This window comes from Ambystoma mexicanum, chromosome 11, assembly GCF_040938575.1.
Source record: "Ambystoma mexicanum isolate Mex_15411 chromosome 11, UKY_AmexF1_1, whole genome shotgun sequence".
Classification (NCBI taxonomy): domain Eukaryota; kingdom Metazoa; phylum Chordata; class Amphibia; order Caudata; family Ambystomatidae; genus Ambystoma; species Ambystoma mexicanum.
In genome coordinates, this window is record NC_090934.1 from 1,358,516,842 (window position 1) to 1,358,533,269 (window position 16,428).

The 16,428-nt window shown below is 44.7% G+C and overlaps 1 protein-coding gene across 4 annotated transcripts in view; it reads right to left on the reverse strand.

Annotated features, from left to right (window-relative positions):
• FAN1 (FANCD2 and FANCI associated nuclease 1) overlaps positions 1-16,428 on the reverse strand; it is a 169,252-nt gene that overhangs the window by 119,189 nt on the left and 33,635 nt on the right. For all 4 annotated transcript variants that reach the window (XM_069624918.1, XM_069624919.1, XM_069624916.1 and 1 more), the window contains 2 exons: positions 14,256-14,489; positions 7,704-7,835 (listed from right to left, as the gene is read on the reverse strand). In XM_069624918.1, coding sequence (XP_069481019.1) covers positions 7,704-7,835; positions 14,256-14,489 — 366 coding nt within the window. The remainder of the gene's footprint in view (positions 1-7,703; positions 7,836-14,255; positions 14,490-16,428) is intronic.

Below are 16,428 nucleotides of genomic sequence, written 5' to 3' on the forward strand. Positions count from 1 at the left end.
GCCAGAGGTAGCAGGACGGAGAGCTCACTATCAATAAATACCAGGTGACCCTAAAGGGCCGGTACATGCCCACAGAAATCGCACCTTGGGTAGAAGGGTTTGAGAGGTACCGTAGTCACCGAGCATCGCACTCACCTTTTCTCATATCCGCGCAGGAGCAGAGTCACCAATTGTCGCAGGGGGAGGGCTGCAACTGTGCCCCAACGCCTCGGCAGAAACCAGGTGAGCGTACCAGACACTCACAAAAAGGATGAGTTGAAGCAGCACAAGAAAGATGACAAAGAGAATTCTAAATCCAACTACCCAAAAGAGGGCTCCAAACATAAGAAGGGTAAACCAGGTCAGTCTAGTAAAACCTCTGGTGCCAAACGGAGGTCAGCAGCTGCCCCCATTCCAGAAAACATTTGGTAAATGTTATGCTTGTGGGTCAACTGGCCATGTGAAAGGGGATCCCAGATGAGAGGGTAAACCTTCAGGGGTCCACACTACCTCCTTAGCCTTCATCCCTGAGGGAGGAGTACATATGGCATCTATTGGCTGAAGACCCCATTGGAGTCTCAGCCAGTGTTTCTTTATTGTCCTTGGGTCTGTGGGAACAGCAGAATATAGAAGTGTATAACTCGATTCCATATAACACAAAAGAATATTTCAAGTACAGTGTACTTGTTAATGGTCAGGAGACCCCCGTCATTAGAGACACTGGGGCCAGCATTACTGTAGTGGATGAAACCTTTTCAAACCTGAGGACCTTGCCAAGGCACCCAAAGGTCCCACTAAGCTTGCTGGAGGCTCTCTCCAGATGGTTCCAATACTACCAGCTCTCATCCAGTGTACCAATATGACTGTAAGAATACCTTTCAGTGTACAGAATGAGGTGGGTGGGAGAGTCAAGTTGGGGAATCACTTAAACGCTCTTGGAGTTGTATCAAGCACCCCCAGGCCTCCCAGTAAGAGGAAGCAGGAGAAGACTAGGAATGCCAGAGAGCTCACTTTAGATGACTCTCAATGGGTTGTTACAGAGGTACCTATAACCAGTCGATGGGGAGAACACACTTCTAACTCCAAGAAGAAAGAGACAAAGGGGAAACCCAAGGTCTCAGGAAAGAAGAAAAGTATCACCCCTGTGCACAAAACAAGGTCCGACAGGACAGTCCAAGGTCACACCTGTGACCCCTCCACCAGCTGAGACTGAGTGGCAGGACCAACTAGAGGATGGTGAAACAGTTACTGGTGAAACAGAACTGGAAGAAGACCTTCGTCCTGTTGGAGATCTAGATCCTAAAGACCATCCTGAGCTGCAGACTTTGCTTGTAGAAGGTGGTCCCTGTAGGGCAGACTTGAGCAGAATTCAAAGAGAGTGCTAGAAGGGCAAGAGCCAGGGAAGCACAGGCTGTACTGGGAGGATGGCCTCCTTTACAGTGACCATATGGAGTCTACCGCAAGGGAATACAGAAGACTTGTAGTGCCTTGGGAGGTGAGACCCCAGATTCTACAGTTAGCCCCCGAGATTCCTTCAGCTGGTCACTTAAAATTTTAAGACCAAGGAAAGGATTTCTCTTTATTTCTACTGGCCTAAATGGGGTCTGATGTAGATACATTTTGTAGAAGCCGTCACACTTGTCAGACTTCTGGCAAGAGTGGAGCCAAGAACATGACACCCTTGGTGCCTCTCCCAGTGGTTGAAATTCCTTTTGAGAGGGTAGGGAGTGACATTGTTGGTCCTCTAGACCCCCCCACACCTTCAGGCAACCAATTTATATTGGTTCTAGTAGAGCATTCTACCAGGTATCCTGAAGCTATACCTATGGGAACTATTACTGCTCAGGCAGTGGCTAAGGCCCTACTTGGTATTTTTACCAGGGCAGGTTTTCCTAAGGAGGTTATCTCAGCCAGGGTGACCAATTTTCTGTCCCACTGCATGCAAGCCATGTGGAAAAATTGTGGAGTAACCTACAAGTTCTTAACAGCCTACCATCCCCAAAACAATGGGTTGGTGGAGAGGTTTAATAGAACTATGAAGAACATGATAGGTGCTTTAGAAGAACCCCTTTGAAGAAAGTGGGACCTTCGACTGCCATGCCTTCTCTTTGCTTATAGTGAAGTCCCTCAAGAAGAAGTTGGCTTCAGCCCCTTTGAGCTTGTCTATGGTCATCCGGTTCGAGGTCCATTGGCCCTAATCAAGGAGGGGTTGGCGAGTGCTCCTTCCCACAAGCCAGTGTGAGTCACTGGCTTTGTGTTAGGTCTCCAAAGGAGAATGACAACATGATGACAGAAGCTTCAGAAAACTTGAAAGCAGGTCAGGCTCTGGTTAAACATTGGCATGACCAGAAGGCCAACATGGCTGAGTTCACTCAAGACCAGCTAGTTCTAGTTATGGTACCTACAAGGCAGAGGGCCTTGCAGGACAAATGAATTGGACCCTTCAAGGTTGTGGGCAAACTTGGAGAGGACAATTATTTGGTGAATTCAGGCAATCCCAAGAAGGCCCCCAGGGTCTTTCACACCAACCGCCTGAAGACATATGTATCAAGACCAGAAATGGTAGCTTTGGTCTTAGCATCGGATCAAGTGGAGGTGGAGAGTGAACCTCTACCTGACCTTCTCAGGGCAGAGCCTTTAGATGGAAAAATAGGAGTTAATCTCTCTTCTGATCTGACTTTGGACCAACAGGAGGAGTGCAAAGTTCTGTTAAATCAGTTTGCCTCCCTGTTTTCATTGACACCAGGCTTGACCCCTTGGGGCCAGCATGATATTCTCACTGGTGACTGTTTCCCTGTCAAACGCAGGGGGTATAGAATGTCAGACCATGTAAGAACCCACATAAAGGTAGAGGTCAAAGAGATGCTTGATCTCGGGGTAATAGAGCCATCTACAAGTCAATGGGCTAGTCCTGTTGTACTAGTGCCAAAGTCAGGATCCAAGGAGTTGCGATTCTATCTGGACTATAGAGCTCTTAATGTAGTCACTATGACTGATACCCATCCTTTACCTAGGACAGATGAACTGGTGGATAAACTTGGTTCAGCAAGGTACCTCAGTACATTTGACCCAACATCAAGCTATTGGCAAATACCTATGACAGACCATGCCAAGGAGAAAACTGCATTTTCAAAACCAGGAGGCCTCTAGCAGTTTAAGGTAATGCCTTTTGGACTAAAAAACCATCTGCTACATTCCAAAGGATAGTAAATCATGTTCTGAATGGGATGGAGGACTTCTGCATGGCATACTTGGATGACACTGCAGTGTTCAGCCATACTTGGTATTGCAGACTCTTGAGCAGGCCCACCTGACCATAAAGGCAAGCAAATGTCAATTTGAGCAGAGTAAAGTGGTCTACCTTGGACATGAGGTAGGAGGAGGTGAAATAAGGCCTTGCCTAGCATGGTATAAGCTGTACAAGACTGGGCCACCCCTACTACTCAAACCCAAGTGAGAGCCTTTCTAGGTCTCACAGGTTACTATACAAACTTAGTAGGAATGTCAAGTAGAATGAGGAGTGCTAAGAAAGCCCTTTGCCAAGCTCCTGTCTACAACCAATCCTTTACTGTACAAACTGATGCTTCCAATACAGGTATAGGTGCAGTTCTGAGTCAGCTGGATGGGAAAGGCAGGGAACACCCTATCTACTTCATCAGTAGGAAACTGAAAGACCGAGAAACAAGGTGGGCAACCATAGAATAAGAATGTTTGCCATTGTGTGGTTTTTGAAGAAGTTTAGACCATACTTGTATGGATCTACTTTTGTAATCCAAACAGACCACCAACCCTTGAGATGGTTAATGCAGATGAAGGGGGAGAATCCTAAATTGTTAAGATGGTCAATCAGCCTTCAGGGGTTTGATTTTATTATAGAACATAGGTCAGGATGTAATCACCAAAATGCTGATCGTCTCCAGAAAGTATGACAGACTGGAGTAAGGAGATTCATCCAGGAGTGGATTAAATCCTCCCGTCCCTTAGTCTGGGGGGGGGAGGGGGTACGAGTGTTAGGGAGAATTCTCAGAAATGTGTAATTCCCTTCACCTTAAACACCCCGAGCTCTTTTGCTGGACTATAGGACTTTTTATCCCTCATGTAATTTTTATGTGATTTATTCTCTGTGTTTCATTTAACTGTGGAATCTGACCAACCCCATAGGTGCCATGTTTGCATTGTGTCACACAGCACCTTCGGTGTAGCGACACAGGGAAGTCTCTTAGATTTTCCAAAGGTTTACATACCATCTCTTGGTGAAACTACTGTTTCCAAGAGCAGTGAAGTGAAATTGACTTTGCTTCCATTTTGTAACTTTCTAGAGCCAGCACACACTATCTTACAATAGGGTACACAAGGGGTTACTTAGTATCCCCTTGTCTAGTTTCTCATGTAAGATGTTTTATGTTACCCTTTCTACAACTAACGGCTGGTGGCAGTGGTTTACTTTTTACAACAATTTTTGTCTTTTTACCGCGGGCTGCGTTCGCAGCTGAGTAAGGCACCCATGGGTGCCCATTTCGTCAAAATGGCCCCGGTCTTCTTTTTTCACAATTTCTTGTTGGAAAGGTCCTTCTTGAGATTTACTCTGCGCGCCAAACCAGGTTTTGGTCCCTTTGTTAATTTCGCCTTTGGCAGGATTCACGAGTGAAGTCCGCCTCGGGCTCCAGTATGTCTGGCAGGGGCAGGAAGTGAGGGAGGTGCCCGAAACACCCTGTGCTTAATCCCCTTAGTTACATAAATGCACCCAAAGGTGATTGGCCGGCTGGCTGTCCGGCAAGGACAGCCACCCTGCTGTGTGATTGACAGCTAGGCTGGAATGAATGGGAGAAGCCTGCATGAAAGGCAAGGCTTTTTGGCTTGGAAGGCAGAGCCGACCACTGGACGAAGGAATCCGAAGAAGAACTTGGAAGAGACGGCTGCTGCAACTCCTGGATCGTTGGTTTGCCCGGTGAAGCCCTGCTGCAGTGCTGAAGCTCCGAATTTGCCTCGACTAGAGAAGCCCTCCAAGGACGACTTCTCCTTTGAGTTGGTGGGACCAATCAACTCCAAAGTAAGCCCATCTGGACATCCTCTTGAAGCTGGTTGTATTTCCACTGCTGCTGCTGCTGCTGCTGGAACCGAAGTACCAGGGAGAGGAACACCAGATTGTGTGTGTTGCTTTTAAGTCAGACCCGAGCGCTATTATGATCCTCCGGACTTCCCTAATGCAGGACTGACCAAGCCTGAGCCACCTCAACAGAGTGCTGGACCCCAGAAGCAAGGAAAGTCTGAAGAAGTGGTATCCGAGAACCGCGGTGTTGCCATTTGCTGTCAGACACGAGGAGCTGAAACACAGAAGGACCGCTGAATTGAAGTTTGCTGACTACTGCTGCTGCCCGTCCCATTGCAGAGCAGGAGTCCCCAGACATCCTCCCCCTTGTCCCCAAGACTGAGGATCTGCAGAGCTGTACAGGAACAGAAGCCAGCTGGAACCATTTCTTCTAACCAGAGGTACTGTAAAGTCTAAGAGAACTTACCTCTTGTTGTGTAGCCTTGTTTGCTCTCAGTTGAGACCAGTCTTGGTTACCTTGCAGAGTTGCTAAACGTTGCCCCTCACAAGCCTCCCAGCTTGTGGTCCTTCAAGTGTTCCATTTTCTACAAACCTTTCTAAAAACATTGTGCAAGACTTTTTACCTACCTGCAAAGAAGATCTCCAGCTCCCCTTAACATTGTGCAATTAACATTGGCTGCCTGGCTCCCTGAGTGACTCTTCTTACCTCCGACTCTGTGCTTTATGTTTTCCCCAGGAAAGGGTTAATTTACTGAACATTGGAAGGTTTCAAAGGTACTTACCTGTTTATGAATTATTTGTTAATCTTTATTGTATTCCTTTATTCTATCGTTTACACCAAAGTCAGTATTGCTCAAAATGTACAAGTGATAAATCAATGTCCACAGTATCCTAGCTATTTAAGTCACCTGAGGGTGTAGGAAGTGTCTGTGTGCCATCCCTAATGGGTATTATCTAATTTAGAGAAACTAAGTGTGTTTTGATTGTAATTGTTACATATATATTGCTCCCTTCTGAAGAAGGCTTATACAACTGACTGTGAAATCAATTAATAATTGCTTTTATCAAGAAACCTTGAGTGTAAGTGTTTATATTGAGTATTGCCCGGATTCTAAAACATCCTGATATTGATCGAATGTTGCTCTTGCAAGATCAAACACCCAGGGTAAGAGAAGAATAAGGTTTAACTATGCCTGGGAAATTGTCTTCCTGTAATGTTGTGAAACTCTGTGTCACAACATTACTGCTCACATTGACCCCTCTTGAGATAGGCCTGGCTGCTTAGCCACACTACCAACCTCTGTAGTTCAGACTTGTACCAAAGGTTGGGTCCCCATTGCCAGGAGGTCAAGGTTACTGTAGTGCACCCAAAGGGTACTGCATACAATCTTGCCTAACAAGACCCATTGCTGCCTTTCTGCTGAAGCCACGAAATATTGAACTGTTGCGGTTATTAACCTTACCGACTACCCCTCTGTCAGTATCCAAAGTGCATCCCTTTTCCTTTAAAGGGTGAGTTGCATTTCGTAGTGTTGCGAGAACTGTCTGTTGTGACACAAATAAAGTAGATATTTTTGATACAACCTTGATTGGACAGTCCGTTTTATAATTGGGTAATAATTGTTTTTCGCTATGTTAACCAATGATCAACAACCTTTCGGAGATAAGCCTGCTGTTCCGTCCACATTACCAAAATTGGACAAGGAGGTTTATAATTTGCTTGTTATTCCAATCTGGTCAGATCCTTTGGGGTGTACTAGAGATGTGGGGCTAATTGAAGGTTTAGAAACCGATATTCACCACTGGTACACCACATGAGGGTGGAAGTGAGCCTGGGGTTGACTGGTCTGAGCTGTCTCAGTCTGGGGACAGACAGAGGAGAATAGTTGCAATCTGTGTTCTTGTGGGTATTTTTGCATTGCTGTTGCTTTAGTCTGCCCAGGGCCTTAATTCTAGTATAATGCTGAATTCTAGAGATGGTAAACAGCTCTACCGTAGCAGCAAGTGTGCATAGTGAGAGTTGTTGTGTGTGTGATGCAGCTGGTGGTATCAGTCTTTGAAGTTCAAAGTGTGCAGATGCTATGTGGTCATATATGCCAAGACCTTTGATGAGAAGGGCAGAATTGTGGCGGATGCTTCTCATAGGTGCCAGGGTAGGCTGGATGTACGTGATTATTTCGAATACAAAAATGTTAAATTTGAAAATCACGAATGCGACATTCCCGTAACGAAATAATCACGTACATGACCCCCCGCCCACTAGCCCCATAAGCTTATAAAATTACCTACTGCTCCTCACTTAACTCTGTTTCCTCTGCACGGCCACAACTCTGTCTCTACGACGCGAGTTCCGCCTACCCAATGAGGGGCGGAACTTCTGCTGCAGGGTCCATTTTTTTATTTATTTTAAATCTTTGTTTGCCTTTTTATGGAAGCGGGGAACCCCCATGAGATCCCTGAATTCCCTTAATGTCAAAGGAGAGGAGCGGGGGACACCCCCAGTCACCTTCTACAACATTTTGGGGTTTTGGATTTTTTTTCCATTGCCGAATTCGCCATTTTGTCTCATGCTTTTTTTCCCCTGCCTTTTGTGCCAATTGAGAGTGATGGGGGGGTCTATGTAATCCTTGAGACATGGTAAAGCTCTCTCTTGGACTGCGGGGGGGATGCTTACCTGCAATATGGGTGACCTTTCAATTCTTTCCAGGAATCCTTTGCACACTGATAAAGCAGATTTGCAACTTCCCATTTTCCGTTCGCCATAGCTACTGCAATCTCGATCAAACTGTGCATTGCGGTTTCATACCTGGCAAAGGAAAATATGAATCTCATGAGACTGGGACAGACAAGGATGAATAACAAATTAACAGATAATAGCTGGTTGGCATCATGGATCTTCCAAAGAATGCAAGTTTGCATACTTTTCCCATTTGGATAATGCACACATCTAAAATAACCCCATGATCACCCTCAGATTCTTTATCAAGCCTCCTTCTCCTGAGACTTGCTTTCTTTATGACCACCTATACCCCACAAGAAGGTTGAAAACTTTGAATGGGTAACTTACTGAAGAATCTCAGGATTAAAAATCAGTCACAGAAAAGGGTCTGCTATTAAAAAATTGATCTTTCATGGGTTGACATGTTTTGGAAATAGTATCCTTCAGATTGTGTGGGTTAAAGATGAAGGAATTCTTGATACACTGAATAACTGTATGGTTTACCAAAGCATATTAGTGAGCATTAATGTACTCAAGGACACCTGGAGAAAGCTTGCACAGTATCATGCTTCATTTTTGCAGATTTCAACAAATGGAAGCTTTCTAAAGAATGCAGCTATTGCTGCGTACCCTCCTATGTAATGGAACTTAGATTTGCTACCTGTTGGTAATAATGGATACATTCTCTATTCTGCACATTGATTTTCATACAGCTTTACAGTGCACAGCTATTCCAAAGGTTATATGCAATTATCATTAAGTTCTAATATGCCTGGCTTTCTCTACAAACAGCAACACTCTTGTAGGAGTCAGGATGAGCAAAGAATGTGTTGTGGTGGAGAACTGTGTATAATGAAAGTTATGCAGAGGGTAGTTCAACACATAATGCTTGCAATTTGCTAAAACTGGAATGACTGCTACAACGAACATTATAAGAAAGACAAAGGTTATCACATATAAGCAAGGATTCAAAGGCCACCCAATAACAAATCTAGCGTCTTAGAAGCAGGCTGTCAAGCAAATGGGTGCTGTCTTTTCAAGCCTTCCATGAAACTAGGCACAGCTGACAGCCTGAATAATAGAACCCGTCTAATGTAGGGGTGTCACTGATAGGATGAGTGGCAGCACGAAGGCAGACACAGGGACGTTACTTTTTATTTTTTTAGAAGCTGGGGGTTTATTTACAAAACTAAAAGAGTCTGGATAATTCTCCTTTAATTAAAAGGGAAACCAGTCTCTCTTACAAAGTTCCAGGCTCGTGCTGGCCCCAACTTCACAGTCCAGTAGTTTGCTCTTGTCTTTAAGGTGCAGGTTTTCAAGGGTTTCAAAGCTTCTCTGTGTGGTGTAGGCTGGCTGGGGCCCAACCCTCCCAGATTGGTAGCCATCTTATGATCCTATGCAATGTTTGAGGTACTGTTGGGTCTTTTCTCATAGAATGAAAATGTTATAAATATATATAATATATGTATAGCTCAATGTGGAATGGATATATCAAATACTGTTATAAATGTCTGTTGGTCATGGTGTACTGTTTTGAATATGCAGCAGTTAACTGTCATCATGAACATGTTTTGGGACTGTTAACTGGAATGATAAACATGTTTTGAGCAGGTGCATTCATATGTGCATGTGGTATTAGGTTGTCAGGTGGATGACCAGTAGTATTATAACATGTTATGTTGTCTCCAGGGTAGCATGGAATATTCTAAGTTTCCAAATCAATGTATATAAATTGAGGCTTAGTGAGAGTTGAGATGATCAGACCACATCTTCAACAAGAGGGTCTCCACTGAGCATAAATACTGACTCCTGTGGATTACCTGGATACCTCAGAAACCTATGAATCTCAAGGGATCGGGCTTAGGGTCTCTACTCTGACGGGCCACATCACTCTACTAAGGTTTTGGGACAGGCACCATACTGATGGTCACAAACGTAGCTCCCTAGCCCTCAGAGAGATTGCATCATCTCATATCTCCTCCCACCCAGTTTGCCCTGGACTGACCTGGTCCACCGGAAACCTCTCTGCTCTTAAACTCTACATGGGCCCCATCTTCTCATCTTGTCTTCTCAGGCTGTGCTGGTTGGTTTCACCCCACTTGCCCATCTCCAACCTCCTTTCTCTCATATGAACCTTTTTCTCTGATCACCTCACCCTCTTTTGCCCACTTCCAACTCCCTCCTCCAGATGGTACTACTTCTCCCTTCCGACTCCTTGGTATTCTTCCTCCAACCTGCCAAATCTCTCCTTCAGATGGTATCAATTCCTTCTTCAAAAGCCTCAATACTCTCCCCCAACTTTCCACTCCAATTGTCCTTGCCACAGACATTTAACTCACCAACATCCTTAATACACCTTCCTCCAACCCCTTCTCAAACGACCCACACTTACAGACGGAAGGGACTCCTTTTTATAGTGTGGTGTCCCCTCCTCAACGTTGAGACTTAAGGATATTGCATTTGCACCCAGGAAAGACAGATTGACCAATCATGTGCTTTTCCCGGGCGCGATTGTGCAATTACCAGCCGCACTCGCAACATAAAATAGAAAATAGGACTATGTCCCTTTTCCGATGACGGCATCCATTTTTTGTTTCTTATGGCCGCTGTCATCTGCAAAGGGACCAAGTCCCTTTTCCATTTTAATGGCAGTAACCATTTTTTTTCTTTTCTTCAGGAGATGTGCTCGTGCACTGCATGCTGAGCCCAATCATCGGCACCCCTGTAAAACCCATGGTGCAAATGGCTTGCACCTCCTTGGTGGGGGGCTGACATGGCCGGTAATGGCCCACAGCCCACGCAGAGGCCCTCACTTCGCTCGGCCCTACCTTGGCGAGCACTGGTAGGCTGTTACTGGCCATGTCAGCCCCCTACCACCCCCCCCCCGCCAAAGTGAATTTGGCACTTTGTATCTCTTCTGATGCTCAAAGGGGCTGGGAACGTGATTTGTTTATGTTCTTTCTCTCACACAGAATGCAAGTCTGTTCCAAATTGTCCATGTGTTACTTTGTATCCATGGGTGTTCCTCAGTCTGCTTGAGTACGACTCACAATAGGAAATGTGTCCCGTCGCACAGCATCAGTGCTGAAGTATCAATTTTATTTTCCTACTAGCTGTGACTCTGAAATTTTGCAAGGTTAATTCCTTAAAGGGAAAAGATTTACTTCCAACATTGCGTGTTTGCGTCTGGCTAAGGAACTGAAATAGCTCTCTGAGTGAGGGAACCTTAAGATAAGAGGCATCTTTAAAGGTCCTCGACTCCCCACTTTCCCCTAGTGTAAATGGTTTTATGTGATTTTATCATTCCTAAAACATCTAAACACATTTATAAAACAACATTAATAACTTAAATAAATATTGACATGCCTTTTACATTGCGCGTATTATGTAAATGCAGACTGTTTCTATAGTCTGTGACTGCCATCTAGTGGCCCTTTTAATAATGTAGAATCGTGGTTTTGTGGCTTTTAAATATCTTTTCAGTAGCTTTTCCCATCGGACCATATTACTTTATATCTACTTTTGCCTTGCTAATACCATTTACTGGGGGGGGGGGGTCACCCTCATAACCACTTATACCTGTCATTCCTCTTTTTCACCCTCCCCTTTATGTTTTAAAAGAAGTCTAACTGGACTTTTTCCCCCCCACTTAAACTCAAACCTGCATTACTATACAATTGCCTATATTTTGTTATTTTTTCATTATACCACTGTTTTGCACCCTCTTTATTTTTTGTATTGCATTATTGTTACCCCTTCGTTTATTGTCTCTATTTTTTACTGCAATTTAATCACTGGTCACTGTGTAATTTAAAGTATGTGGGGTGTCAGTGCTCCTGTGAATGCCACCTGACTTAAAGTGGGCACCCAGCTTGGGTTGTCTTGGGATCCCCTGTATACCTCCTCCAGGTTTAGCATCTAATTGGCCCACCCCTCAATTGGCCCCCCAAGGTTACGCAGAGAATTTCATCACTGTGGTTAAAGAAACTAATTACACTGTAACAGATCAGGACTACACATGTTGCAAACATTTAAACGTGGCCATATGTTACATTGTTTGTACAACCAAAGTCAAACCAAGTCAAACAACACACAAAAAAAATGGTTTCCATTTCAAGGGACAGCCCTGCATCATGGAAGGTTTCCTTGCCTCTCTCAGAATTGATACACAGTTTTGTAGTAATGAAAAATGACCAAATACTAAGAATTAAAACACCAAGTTAAGAGACAAATGAAAAAGCATTCCACTCATTATGGAGGGTGAATCCCGCACTCACAATGTCCTGAATGGGCATAGCGATATTTGCATGTATGAGAAATAAGAATAATCTTCATTTATAAATACTATAACATAACATTTTCTGAAATCCTCTCTAAATCCATTGCAGGGAATGAAAAGCTGTGTATAAAGGTCCTTGTCCTTAAGAGCTATCCCTAGAAATTTCTCTGGGAGTCTGTTTTTTATAGTCATTCCATTTTACAGGTTCTCTTGTTGTGAAGAGGTCTAAATTGTATGGTCAGGGCATCCGACTCATTCCTTACAACAGGGGGCAAAAATTCAGGCTGCAAGCTACTGGCAAGCCATCAAAGAGTGATTTGCCACCTCAATTCAATACAAATGCACAGCACACCAGTTCTTACTCGCCAAGAGTCAAATTTCACTAGCCAATGGCAAGTGCATATTTTGCAACCTGTCTTACAATTCTTCGGTGCATCCGTTAACCACGTTGATCGGTCAATCATTTTCAGATTTCATATGACAGAGTTACCAAAAGAAATATCCCTTATAGTTTCAAGTGACTTATCTGTTCGATGAGTGTATCCTCACTGGCTCACATAATGATGCTCGTCAGGATAGCACCACATAGTGAAGGCCGGAGCGTGGGGGAGGATACAGGTGCTTAACTGTTTATTCACCACCTACCGGGGATCCAGATACTTTATCCACAGCACTCAGGTTTCAGTATTCCCAAAGAATTTGTGGAGCGATTAGCTGCCATGGAAAAACACACTTAGGTTTCCCTTACATGGTATTAGCATCCTTAAATTGATACTATACAAGGGAAATGCTTACCTCGGCAAGGTGTGGACAAAGCAGTTAAAAGCGACACAATGTACCATACGTTCTGCAGGGGAACACATGAAATACTCCAGACTGCCACAGTGCACAGGAGCATATTACAACATGTTTATTGTCCATGCTGCCTTTAGCCAAGATAAATTGAGAGCCCTTTCGCTACATATGCAAGCAGTGCCACTGTACACCTCTTTTTCATGCCCCTTGTGCCCAAAGAAAATTATGAGCACTTTCTGATGCTAGTGCCAAGAAAATAATGAAACTTGTCGATGACGCAGACCAGCACCAACCCTCTCCTGTTCTGTTGGTTTCCCCACTGGGCCACAAACATGCGCATCACATCACTGCTCTGTGACCCTGTGCGGAAACAGAAAGCAAGAAGGGAAGAAGACTGACAACTTTCCTCCCAGAGTCTGACCTCTGGGAGGCCTATAGGAGGCCATGTCCTCTACGAGGCAGGCCTCAATGGCACCGCCTAGATCCTAAAAGCACATGGGCCTTGAAAGCGCCCATGTGATGGCATACCGCCAGGAAGGCCACCAGGCAGGGAAATCACTTCCAGTGCAGTCTTCTGTCGGGGAAGGCTGTGCTCGACAGGGCGGTGGTAGGCGCTCCATTATGGACAGACTAGCAGCGTGGAAGGGAAACTTAAAGCTGTGACTTAAAAAAGTGAAATCAAAAAGGAGCAGGCGCCTTTACTAAACAGTAAGGCCATCAGAATCATCCTGGACATGACCTTGCAATTACATTTAAAGGTATTCGTCACAAGCTACCCTGGAGATAAAATCGATCTCATAGCAAACCAAAAATAATGCGTCTTCCTCATTTGGAAAACGGCAAGATAAAATGTTGCCACAAAAACTGATTCTGCTGGTCATTCTGTAATCATTAAGTGGATGGCCCATTTCCTTATCTATATGTGAAACTAGCTTATGATGGTTCAGCCGCTTTCCGTCTCGTGACACTGCTCTACCTGTGCACACATAAATGTGTGCAGTCTGGACAACCAATACAAGCTTCCGTATTTTAAATGTTGTCATTTCGATCTGCCGGTCATCAAGCAATGAGGCACGCATAATACTGCATGTGCAAGAAGCCCGAGCTATAAAAGTTAATATTAGGAAAAAAGAAAGAAAAGACCTGCGTAACAAATACAACAATACAACAGATCTGGTCATGAATAAGACATTCATTGCTTATGGCTTAAATTAACTGCTAAATACACATCTACTGCAGTTGTGCATGCTACTACCCCATGTATACGTTCCGGGACCCTTATCTGTTTCATGTGCATGCAAAGGGGCAACAGCAGGCTGGAGAAAATGTTTTCTGCAGATGTTCCATTCCTTGCAGTTACCCTATACTGCTAAGAAATACAGCAAGCTCTGTGCTACGGCTCTACAGAGTACTTCAACATCAAAATCCATTACCTGATGAGATCCTCTCTGTCCTGGAAGATTTTGGTTTGCCTGCTCACCACGTAGGTTGGGAATATCGTTCGCCCCATGTTGACCATGAGCACTGTGGAAAGTTGGGTCTGGCCACCACTTGCAGCCTCTTCCACCTCCATGGAATCAGTCAAGGAAAAGAGCAGCAAGACACGAGAGAACACAGTCCGAGGGGCCCTGCATACCCGGACAGACCTCCCGGAAAGCTCCTTGGCCCTAAAAGCAAGCCAAACAAACGTCCAGTATTCAATACACCACATTATAAAACCTCCATGTTCATGAAAACCATCAATTTCACACAAACAACTTTCAAAAAGGTAAAGAAATGGCATATGCACCATGGCCCGAAACCACTTTTTGTACATTGCAAAGCTCAGATCCGTAAAATGATTTACTTCCAGTGTCACAAATTAGAATTTTGAATTGGGGAGAAAAATCCCAGAGAGCACGCAACAGACTGGTGGGGTTCTGCAAAGACTTCACTCTGGTGATAAGATTTGTGTTTTACTGGAGACAGACAGTGGCAAAGCATAACATCTTCCCACGTCAATCAATTTTGAAAGCTTTGCTGGGAAAAGGTATCCTACATTTGTGTTTGTTAGGAAGAATCTCCATTTTATGTGATATTCTCCTCACCTGGTAGTACTCATGCACCTTTTGCTTGACTATTGGGTTTTTCTGACTCATGTTTGAGAGGGAATCTTTTTCCTCACTCGCTCATTCTCATTTATTTACTCGGTGCCTGCCTTTTTGGGTTTATTTTGATGTCACTTTCCTGCGTCTTTTTCTCAGGCATCTGTAATTTTCTATTCCAGACCACAACGCATTATGTGTGCAGTGTTACTGGAAGCTCCTTGAGCTCCCCTCTTTGGTTTTATTTTTATTCCTTGCAAGAACTGCTGCTCCCAAAAATAGGATGGTACTTTTTAACCTACCTAGATTTTCTTGTAAAACCAATACCCCCCACCTTACGTGGAGTGATGAGGGGATCCCTTTTTCTCTTCTCCTGTAACTTTTTGGTTACACTAACAATTCCATCTGAGCAACTAGTGGCAGTGGATACTTTTTCTACAAATGTTGTGCAACAGACAACGCAGGCTGCATTCGCAACTGCAGTAAGGCTTACATGGGTCACCAATGATCCAAAATGGTTCCTTCTTTTTTCGCCAACTCACAATGGTTTGTTCTTTCTTGGTCCTTCTGCCGTGCTAGATGGGGTGGGGCGGGGGTGGTCGTGTGTGTCTTTTGTCTTCACCAGGATCACTTTGTGAAGCCCGCCGCTAGGCGCCAGTATGTCTGGGACAGAAGGCTGGGAGCACTCAAACTTCACAGGTCTTTGTCCTCCAGTGTGCCTGCTTAGATCCAGTTCTACCTGGGAGGCTAGCTGTCCTAAAAGGACAGCCCCACCCCATGTTTGATTGACAGCATGCATGTTGAATGGCTGGGTTCCTGCATAAAATGCCAGGGTCTTGATGCTGAAGCCAGAGTCGACCATTGGAATATCCATTCCGATGAGGAAAAGGACACATCTGTAGCTACCTTCAGAGACCGCCAGAGCAATCTCAGTGACCACTGTTGCTCAAGCCCACTTTTCCAAGCGACAGGGAAGCTCCGATTTGGACGACTTCCTCCCTTACACTCATGGGACCAACCGGTCTGAAGATTACATGCATTCCAAGCCATCACACGAAGAACTGTGACCTTCACAGGCTGCAAACCGCCGATACTCTGGGACCAGTGGCCGGTGCATCACCTACAGAATATCAAATCCTCCCGAATCTTTGGTGGACTCCTTCTGGACATCCATAGGCAAGATTCCACTCCTTGAAGTCCCCTCATCTAAAGGCTGGACCAAGAGAGTAAGCACAGTTGGCCGGCTGTAACCGTTCTTCATTGGTGCTCAAAACGGTGCCAAAAGTCACAGAAACTTGTAGAATCCTTTGTCTGAAGCCTCTCCACTCGACTGCTGCCGCAAAGATCCTTCCAGTGTCCCTTCTTAAATCTGCCTGACCAAGAACCCAGTGACCCTGTCTGCTTGGAAACTTCATGCTGCAACTTCTTCTTCATGCTTAAGGTACTGTGAGGCTCTCGATAGAACTTAACCTCAAGCTGCTTTGTTACTGGAGTATGTATTTGTGCCTTTGAGAGTTTGTCA